Source organism: Ctenopharyngodon idella, chromosome 2 (assembly GCF_019924925.1).
Source record: "Ctenopharyngodon idella isolate HZGC_01 chromosome 2, HZGC01, whole genome shotgun sequence".
Taxonomy (NCBI): domain Eukaryota; kingdom Metazoa; phylum Chordata; class Actinopteri; order Cypriniformes; family Xenocyprididae; genus Ctenopharyngodon; species Ctenopharyngodon idella.
In genome coordinates, this window is record NC_067221.1 from 1282175 (window position 1) to 1293194 (window position 11020).

Sequence of the window (11020 nt, forward strand, 5' to 3'; positions counted from 1 at the left end):
GTTATTGTTGTATTCATATTCTGTCAAGTGTCAGCCCAACATTTGTTTGCTTCTCTGCTGCTACCCTTTTGCTCACATTATATATTTTAATACAGCCAAATTCCCAATAAAATTGTTTCATCTATATATATTTTTTCTGTTTTTGTTGTCATTCAATATGAAATGGTGAATGAAACGCGGCCCATTAAGATTACATACAGGGCTCGACATTAAGCCTTGTCATGTGGACACGCGTAAATCGGTCATTCACTTGTACGGGTAAAACAGTTGCTTGTTCAGAAAAAAAAAAAATTGTATTTTTTTTGTGGTGGAAATATAAATTTGTTCTGAAGCAATATCCTTTCAGAATATTGTAGCTTTGAGATATGTGAATCTGTGAATATTTTTGATTGATTACAACTGCATTAAATAATGTTATGGGATTGTTTTAAATATTTCTTGAAAATACAAATATGAAATGTTGGGGGGGAAATTATACTTTTAAAAATTAAACTAAACCACCAGTAGGTGGCGGCAAGTAACCGTCTTATTGAGTGAGTAATTGATTCATTCATTCAAGCGATTCATTTGTGATCTTTTGTTTTTGATTCGTGATCTTTGTTTGAAACTATTTTCGCTGATAAAATAGAACAAAAACAGTCAATGTTCCTTCTAAAATGTAAGTGGTTTAATATTAACTCCTTGTTAATTGAACTGTTGTATGAAATCAGTGTCACGTTTTTAATCGTGATGGTAGCCGATTTAGGAAAACAGCATTCTTGGTTGTGTGGTTTTGCTTACCAGTATCAAGTTATAAAAACTCCACATTTTGAATTTTTACCGCAGTATGTTTAACTGAGTTTTTGGTTGTGTGTGCTTCGCTCATGTTTCCATTTCTCCTCCAGATGGTGCGCGAGCCTCAGCGCAACCTTGTTATCATCAGTACATTATACAGCCTATTATTATCCACTATCGATCGCCACTAACACTAAATGTAATAAAATCAGTCATAATCGCGTTTTGGTGATTCCCAAGTTGCAGGTTTTTTTTTTTTTTTTTTTTGGTATTGACATTTTAATCAGGTCCTTGTCCGGTCGAGAAAGTAAAGTTCGAGCCCTGACATGTTAAACCAGCACTAAAATCCTGATTTATAATCGAGACGTTGTCTGACAAAATCACCATACACATTAGATAAAGACATTTGCTGTGATTTTGGCTATATGTACACGTAAAATGATCACTCAGGTTAGAAGCAATAGTATCTATTTTATTTGTTCTCTGACAAAGCGCACATCCTCAACTGAATGCACTGCTGAACCAGAGAGGTGCGGCAGGAAAGCAAGATCTCGCGCTCGTGCAATAGTACCAGGGGGTCTCGGAAGCTAGATGAGGTTAACAAGTCGCTATATTCGTCACAACACGCTCACCAATGTACATATTTTGCGACAGCAAATCAAAGTTATTAATTATTTAGGCTTTATTCAAAATAAACTGGTATTATTATTTTTCTTCAAAACTATCTAAAAAATTTAACGCCTGTAGAAATAAAATTGAATGCTTTTTAATGCCATTTAAGGCCTTAATTTTCGCAAAATCCATTTAATGACTTTTAATGCTTTTTAATGCCCCGCGGATACCCTGTAAAATGTGTACATCGAATATGATACAACAGGCTTTTGATAAATGTTTATTTGTAAGACTCTCAATCATCTACGTATTGCATTACGTTATGTTTCGCCTCCCCACAATTAAATAACTACTCATAAAACTAAGCATTTAAAATATCGAATCATAAATAAAATAATAAAAATCTCATTGTTTTATATTATAACCTTTCAGAATTTCATCTTACTTTTTGGCAATATAAATAAATAACATCCGTACTAAATTTACAATTTCTCACAGTTTAAACATCTGAATAAAACATATGTTCCCCCAAAAGTATGCTATTATATTATTCCATATTTTTTAGAAATGTATTCATTGACTTACAGAGCTCTTTTGGAGGTTTTGATGACTGCCAATAATCTAATAAGACACTCGTCTAATTCCTTGAATTTCTGAAGCTCAAACTCCTCCAGCTCTTCCTCTGATGTCAACAACACAAAGACCAAAGCAGACCACTGGGCAGGTGAAAGGTCACCAGATGAGAGACTTCCTTTGCTAAGGTGGGTCTGGATCTCCTTCACCAGAGTTTGGTCGTTCAGTTCGTTCAGACAGTAGAACAGATTGATGGATCTCTCTGCAGGCAGATTATCTTCTAATTTCTGCTTGATGTACTGAACTATTTCCTTGTTGCTCTGGTCATTGTCGTCTTGCTGTGTCAACAGACCCCGTAAGAGTCGTCGATTGGACTGGAGTGACAGACCGAGGAGGAAGCGAAGGAAAAGGTCCAGGTGTCCATTATCACTCTCGAGTGCCTTGTCCACTGCAGTCTTCAGAAAATCAATCATAGTTTCATTTTTGTTCTCCTGTCCTGTAGACTCGTGATCAAACACACTTTTCTTGTTGATGTCTAGAAACAGATGTGCATAAAGAGCTGCAATAAACTCTTGAATGCTCAAGTGAACAAAGCAGTACATGGTACCAAGAATGATCCCTGTTTCCTCCTTAAAGATCTGGGTACACATGCCTGAGTACACTGATGCCTTATAGACGTCAATACCACAGGCTTCCAGGTCTGTGTCATAGAAGATCACGTTGTTTATTTCCAGCTGATGAAATGCCAGTTTCCCCAGTGAAAGGATGGCGTCTTTATCCCAGGAAACATCAGCTGCGTATTCCCCATCATACTTTCTGCGGCTCTGCTGGATCTGAAAGCGGAGAAAGTGTGTGTACATTTGTGTCAGAGTCTTGGGAGTGTCTTCAGTATTTGAATCCTGTGGTGTTTTAGAGATCTCATCAGCCTGATTGTTTTTCACATCATTATTTCTTTTCTCCTCCAGAATGTTCTGGAGAACAGTGGCTGAAATCCAGCAGAAGACTGGGATGTGGCACATGATAAAGAGACTCTTTGATTTTTTAACATGATCAATGATTGTGTTGGCCTGATTCTGATCCGTGAATCTTTTTTTGAAGTACTCTTCCTTTTGAGCGTCACTGAATCCTCGTATCTCTGTCAGCCGGTCGATACAGTCAGGAGGAATCTTACTGGCAGCTGCTGGTCTGGTGGTGATCCAGATGAGAGCAGAAGGAAGCAGATTTCCCTTCATGAGGTTTGTTAGGAGAACATCCAGAGAGGCTGGTGACGATACATCACACCACGTCTCATTACAATCAAACTTCAGAGGAAGGCGACATTCGTCCAATCCATCAAGGATGAACAGGACTTTGAAATTATTCCTTCTTGTAAGGTTCAGTCCTTTTGTCTCTGGGAAAAATTGAGTTATAAGGTCCATCAAACTTAGTTTTTCTTTCTTCATTAAGTTCATCTCTCTGAATGGAAGAGGAAATATGAAGCTGATATCTTGATTTTCTTTTCCTTCAGCCCAGTCCAGAACAAACTTTTGCACAGAGACTGATTTTCCGATGCCAGCGACTCCTTTTGTCAGTACAGTTCGGATCTCCTCATCTTGTTCAGGAGCTTCAAACACATTTCTGCATTCAACCTGTATCTCTTGAGATTCATGACGCCTGGAAGCAACTTCAATCTGTCTGACCTCATGTTCAGTATTGACCTGTTCACTGCCACTCTGAGTGATATAGAGATCTGTGTAGATGTTATTCAGAAGTGTGGAGTCACCTTGCTTCGCAATTCCTTCAAACACACATTGATACTTCTTCTTTAGGCCACATTTGAGCTGATGAATGACGAGCAGCTCATCTAAACACAGGAACAGAAAATAGATAGTTTTAGTCTGAATTTTCTCTCCTACATTTATAAGTGTCAATCAGACAGATGATCATGAGTCTCTGACCTTCTAGAGCATCAGCAGCTTCATCTTGCTTCATCTCTCTCAGGTAATGTAGTGTGAGATCAAGAGCTGCTGCTTTGATACTGCATCTATTCTCATTAAAGTCCTTCACAAAGTATTCTGTGTTCTCATTTTGCAATATTTTCTTAAACTTTTCCAGCTCTTTCTTCAGAAATGTGATTATTTTGCTCTCAAGATCCTGCAAACAAAAGTAAGAAAAATTTAATTCTTTTAAGAATCCTCTCAGAAAATTCCTAAATTAGCTTAAAAATTTCTACGTAGGAGTCTTAGCTTAAGAGCGATTAGGGACCAATCTGAGAGCAACTCTGAACGAGGAAAAGACAAAAACTTGTATCATACTGAGGAGGCGGGGCTGACCCCATTGCTACGTATGATTGGTTTGTTGTCCAAGAAGGAAAAAAAAAGATAGCTTTTTGTATAGTGTGTATTATAAGCTTTCACTTTGAAATTACAGGCATATATATTATATCTATATATATATCTATATCTATATCTATATAAAAAAAATATTATTATTTTTTTCTTCATTACCATGCTGTTAATGTGGTACTTAACGTATCTGATAGGAAATGAACAGCGACACAGTAAGAGGTTCTGAAAGTGCTGTAAATGTTTGTGTGATCACTTTGCTTATAGAAGGTTGTAACTGACCCAAATCATCACTGCTGCATGGTTTCATTTTTCCAGTTGCCAAATTTCTGGCGCTATGGCATTTCTGCACTGTATCGGAGATGTTAGATGTCTCTAATAAGATCGGTCACAAATACGATCCCTGCACGATCTAATGTGTAGCGTGTTATTAACTCACTGTCATGCATTGTGTGCAACACATTTCTTCTCCCTCTTGACGTTTCGTCCATTTTCTCTGCTGCTAAAGAAACTCGTAAGCATCTTAAAAGTCCTTGTCCTTACTCCTAACAATTTTGGACCTTAAGACCTCTTTTAAGGGTTAAGGTGCTTTCTGAACTGCTTTTTTCTTTACTATGATTTTTAGGTAAATTTAAGAGGAAACACCAACATTTCTAAGAATTTTCTTAGAATTTTGTCACTAGGAGCTACTCTTTGTAGTAAGGTTTTTTATGAATACGGGCCCTGGTTCTATGAATAAGTACAGCGTTTTCTTTATTCAAAACATGATGTGCAAAGGCTAATGTTTTATGTATTTGAGGAGCGGAGAAGAGTGTCTTAAGGCGGGTGCACACTGTGCGATTTTGGCCATGATTTGGTCATCTGAGACAAATTTTGAAAATCCTAAAAGATTCCTATAATCCTAGGCAAAAATCTGTAGTCTTTGATTGCTAGTTTGACATGTTCACAGACAGACGATTAATGATTGTTGCAATCAAATTTGACCTCACGTGAAATTCTGGCAGTGTCAGAAGTTTTGCCGCACAATCCTGCAGTGTGACTTCTACTACGACGAATGTCAAATTGTCTTCGTTTTTCAAGACAAGCCATGATCACTAGACGCTAGAGATGTCTTTGTTAACCACCATTTCAGTCCCGTGTGTAATGCAGCTCACAGTCATCGAACGTGTGTGGGTTGATGATGTAAAACTCCGGACAAGTTTTCATGCGTGCGTCTGTTTTTAACGTGTCTTGACTGTCGTACAGTCTGACATAAATGACAGCTGAGATCCCACCGTGTGACATGAGGATCATGAACGTGCAGTCTGACAAGCAACCATCATAAAGGACTATTATAAATTGCACAGTGTGTACCCAGCTTTAGTCTAGTATTTGCCATTAGTCATAGCCAATATGACATAACACTTCATCTTTTATACACAAGCTTTTTGCCAAATATATTAATCGAGCGCCCACATAGCTGCAATAACCTTTGTAACCTGTAAGCTGAAATAAACTTAATGCGATGCACTTACTGCTTGAGATGCAGTCGTTCTAATGACGGACAAAACACAAATCTCCAACATTCTGATGAAAAACCTTGTAACTCCACTTGACCTTCATTTTGGAAAATATAATATAACGAAACACAGAAGTGTCTGACCATACATAAAGCCACAATAATAAATGACAACAAGGTGTTATTCATTTAAAAAACATATTTTTTTAAATTTCCTAAATAGTATCAATTCTACACTAACCTACAATTTTCGCTGGTTTCAAAACACACACACCATGCTGGATATAACCTACCATGGTGACATATCCTGGAATAAACTCCTGCGATCCAACAGCTAATGCAGCACATTGTCTTGCAACTTAACTGTGATGACTTGACAGCCGAGCGTGGGCATTTCACTCACGCTTGATGTGTCAACGTCACTTTTACAGAGACCGTACTATTTGAATTCACGATTGGTTGACTACCAAATTAAAATGTTAAACAGAATGATGGAGTAACATCATTAACCAGTTAATGCTAATTTCAAATAAGCTTTTAAACTTGATTTCATTTTTGTTTCTGTTAAAACTTCATTTGATTCCGTTTATTGTTTTTGTTCCTTAAACCGTTTTAGAGCCTTGATTTAAACCAAATTGTACATCTACATTTGGTTAACACTATTTATTCAATAATTATAATGCCTGTAGTTAAAAGACTAACATGCTAACCAGCTGTTATTTTTAACAAATAGAAAAATAAAAATTGTGCTTAAAAAGGAAAAAAAAGTGATCAAGAGGAATTAAATTAAATTTCTTTGTTTAATAACATATTCGTTTGTTATAAATATTAAACATTTATGAAAATGTGTTTTCCTACCTGGAAGATCCACTGGAGATTGTCTGTGAAACTCTCGTGTTTCTTGTGAGTCTGAACGTCTGAGTCTAATGTCTCATATTGAAGCCTGTAATCAAATAAATCAAATAAAACACTGATTTTCCAGGCAAAATTTTACAGAAAGAGAAAAAAGCATTACCTGTGAATACTCTGATAAATACTTGATCTAAAATGTTTCATGATGGTATTCACTGATACAACTTCTTAACACATTCAGTGTGAAAATTAGAAACATGAAATACCTTTTATTAGATGATGGTTTTTCCCCACTGAAGTTTGGTGGATCATCTTTTGACTGGTCACTCTTCAGAGACACAGAGCTGGACACATGTGAGTCTGATCTCACACTAATGACACAAAGAACAGAGAGAGAGAAAAACACTTTACTACAGGAGATACTTTAGTCTCATTTGAAAAGATTTAATGTTGCAAATAGTAATTAAATGCAGTATAGCTGTGCATTTGTCCATTTATGACTACAGTTGGATGGATGGATATATACATGTTTAGTTGCATGATCTATTTTCCATAGTGAATTTACGCCTCCTTGTGGCTGTCTGTGTAATTGTGTTACTGGAATGAGCTCCATAAGGTTCCCAGGAATTGAGTTTTATTGCAAATTATTGTTTTATTCAGTCAAGTTCAATCACATACACCACTGAGGACAAATAATGAAACACTATAATGTAAACACACAAAATACCTTTTATCGGATGATGGTTTTTCCCCACTGAAGTCTGGTACTCCTCCTTTTGAATGATCACTCTTCAGAGACACAGAGCTGGACACATGTGAGTCTGATCTTACACTAATGACACAAAGAACAGAGAGAAACACTTTAGTAAAGGAGGATAAACTGTGTCTGAAACACATCTGTGTCTTTATCTAATCCTCCACAGAAATACACACACTCACACAATTTACAGTTTTATAGTTAACAATCATTGTATTTTACTGGCTCACACTGGATTAATGATTTATTTAATGTACATGAGTGAGATTAAATATGTTAAAAAATACTTGACTCTAATTTAAGAGAACATGTTTTTGTTTATTGACAGAAATGGAGCAGAAATGTCTGTGTGACACAGTTTTGTTAGCAAACTTCAATTAAATTAAGTGACCAAAAAACCAAAGTCATGTATTTGGTAATAATTAACAAATTATTAATGATATTGTCTATAGAGCAGACGGGGCTTTATAGACAATGTCAGAGTTAATTTAAGAAGTTCAAAATTGAAACAAATATAAAACAATGTCTAGAGTTTTGTTATTCACAGTAAAACACAAACTCCAGTAGAGTTTAAAATGAAAACAGACGCAGTGTTACCTGTGTTTCTCTGAGAGACTCATCTTAGAGAGAGAGTCCTTTCCTTGCTCAGATAAACTGACACTGAACACAGATCAGCACAATCAATCACTCAACCTGGAAATGACACCATTTCACAGAGACGAAGAATTATTGAAGAACATAATGAAGAATACTGAGTGACCAACAACAGCAAAAACAATGAATAAAATAAAGTGAGTTACAAACAAATATATTGACATGTAAAATAACTGAATGATCTTAATCATTTCAGATTAATGAGTTTAACTGATTCATGGATTAAATATGAATTACTTTTGGGAACAGAAATTTACATTGTGCTGGAAAACTGAACACAATTTATTATATTCTCTATTGCAGTTTAATATCATTTTACAATCATATTTACCCAATCTTTATTAATTGTTGAATCGTTTGTCATTTAATCATTACTTCAAGTTCACAATCATTACTTTCAAATGATCCTAAAATAACTGATTGAGTAAAAGTAACCTGAATTATAATGGTCATACTGTATAACTACTAATCATAATTGATATATATATGAACTGAAATATTCAATTTAATAATAGCAGATTTTTGTTTGGTTTTTTTCACAAAAAAAAAAAAAAGATACATTCACGTTAGTCTTCATCTACATGTCTATAAATGTCTCGTTCAAAAATACTTTCGCTTTCACTTCACAAAAACAAAGCGAAAGACAAAATAAGAGAAAACCTTCAGAAACTTACTCGTTCATTTTTTTTCATGAAGTAGCCTCGCGCGTGCGCGCGCGACCAAGCGTAGCTGCACAGCCCCCTCTGTTGGTGAACATGATCACTACACAAATCCTCCAGCAGGCTGCTGTATGCTGCTCGGCCTTTTTTGCAGTGTAGCCTATATGCGGGTTGTTTTGAACGAGCTATAAAACGGGGACATTTCCTGGGACAGCTCCAGTCGGGGACAGAACACCAAAAACCGGGACTGTCCCCGGAAAACGGGCTTCATTTTTCCATCACTAGCCACTGACGTTAGATTTTTGTAGGCATTGTGCTAAATTGATATCTGTAAACATGCTTTCTGGAAAATCGCATGGATCAAATCCAGTCCGCAACACGTTTACTTACTTGGTATCTCTGGCTGCGTCCGAAACCGCCTACATTGAGTAGGTACTTAATTTCAATAAGTACTTAAAGAGCGCTAAAAGAGTAGGTACTTAACAGCCAAGTATGAATACAATCCGGACATAATATATAATAATATAATAATAATATATTTTGGGTTAATTTAAAGTTATTATATTTTTCACTACTAATGTGACCCACAGTTTATTTTTTGTTGCGAAAACCCAAATTCGCGTGAATATGTTGTTAATTTCTTTATTTTATATGCAAAAATGTTCATCCACAAGCAAAAGTGGCAATCTCCTTTATGTTTTCCTCTTTTTCTTGTTGAATTAGCTCTAGTTTCATCCCTCAGGCTTATAAATAATAAACAAAGAAATAAATAAAATAAAATAAATACTTTTTATGCATTATGATGTATTCAAAATATTTAACCTCGTCATCATGCTTTATGTCTGTGTGTATAATCTCAAACTATGATGTATACAAACCCATATTTATGTTTTTTTTTTTTTTTTAATCAAAATCCTATGTTTAAGACCACTGAAATTGTCATTCCAACAGTGCATTGTCCCTGTTTCTGGACTATTATAAGATGCTGGATATTGTAAATGATCCTGAGGTTTGTATTTGTTATACATTCAATCCTTTTGTTTTGTATCAGGACACTATTAATACATGTTCTAGTTTCTGCTCTCTGACACTCATCACATAAACCTGTATTATGAAGGAATTATAATTGCATTGCCTCTATGCCGTTGGCAGCCTGTCCTCTCTCCATAACTTATTAAATATATCCAGGATCATGTCATCTATCTTAAACAGAACAGGTTTTTCTTTTCCTGTCTCAAGTCCATTAATACACTTTTAAGTTTTTAATCCAAAAGCAGCATCTAAAGTTCCCTGTCTAACTGGTTCTTGATCCGTGACTTTCTCCAGCTGATGGTCATAAACACACTTCACATGATGATCAACTCAACTGCATTACATTATATCCTGAATCAATACAACTGATTATACCGGATTTGATTTCTTATGTGTTAATGTGCATGTTTCCCTCTCAGATTGTTGTCTTCAGTGTTGCACAAATATCATTCACACTGCACACAGATGTGGCCAGAAGCGGTGTGTATACAGAAGTGCAGCGATAGTTTCCGCACAGAGTCTGTTTTTGCTGTGCTGAAGTGAGCTGAATTAAAGCAAATTGTTGGCATTAAAATATGTATTGATGCAAAAATCTAGTAATTGCACCATAGATGCATATAATTTACAGTCTACTCTGTTTCAAAGTCAACACATTTATTTCTGTATATAAATGTTCAAAGAAAAGTGTTACATCTAAATAACTAACTTGTCTTTAGACCAATAATTAAGTTTTTTTTTTTTTTTTTTTTTTTTTTTTCAGACATTTAGTTCAGAACTGAATTCTTCTGCAGGTTTTTGGTGCTGCTGCAGATGAAGTCTGTCAGTATGTGAATATTAGAGCTGAGACGATTCACCTGTCTCCCGATTCAATACTATCACAATACTTGGGTGCCGATACGATATGTATTGCGATTTTTCTTAGACCATAGGGAAAAGTTGAATCATACACTTATACAGTTTCACTTATACATAGTTTTATTTCAGAAGCATCATACATTACAGTACTACATTCTCTTGAATAAATTATTCAATGACAAACACATTTTTTTTAACAGTCATTGTCCATGTAAATGATACAGTCGTTATTTGAAGCGCCGTTTTCAAAAGGTGATAACTATTTTGATTGCTACCATATACATCAGTGTTTATATTTTAACTATAAACCTTTATCCCAGCACTTCTATGATAATTTGAATTATTGTATATGTAGATATAATGATATGAGGTTGAAATAATGACAACTGCTCTCAGATCAGCAGCAGCTGCAACACAGATTTGCAGCCGC

General features: G+C 35.5%; 1 protein-coding gene across 10 annotated transcripts in view; it reads right to left on the bottom strand.

Annotated features, from left to right (window-relative positions):
* The window catches only part of LOC127504736 (NACHT, LRR and PYD domains-containing protein 12-like), a 595457-nt gene extending 587346 nt beyond the window's left edge, over positions 1 to 8111 (bottom strand). For all 10 annotated transcript variants that reach the window (XM_051879684.1, XM_051879764.1, XM_051879754.1 and 7 more), the window contains exons 1-6: positions 7988 to 8111; positions 7361 to 7465; positions 6900 to 7004; positions 6640 to 6724; positions 3897 to 4092; positions 1972 to 3802 (exon numbers count right to left, since the gene is read on the bottom strand). In XM_051879684.1, the coding sequence (XP_051735644.1) occupies positions 1972 to 3802; positions 3897 to 4092; positions 6640 to 6724; positions 6900 to 7004; positions 7361 to 7465; positions 7988 to 8010 (2345 nt within the window). In that variant the 5' untranslated portion in view covers positions 8011 to 8111. The remainder of the gene's footprint in view (positions 1 to 1971; positions 3803 to 3896; positions 4093 to 6639; positions 6725 to 6899; positions 7005 to 7360; positions 7466 to 7987) is intronic.
* Positions 8112 to 11020: the final 2909 nt, after the last annotated feature.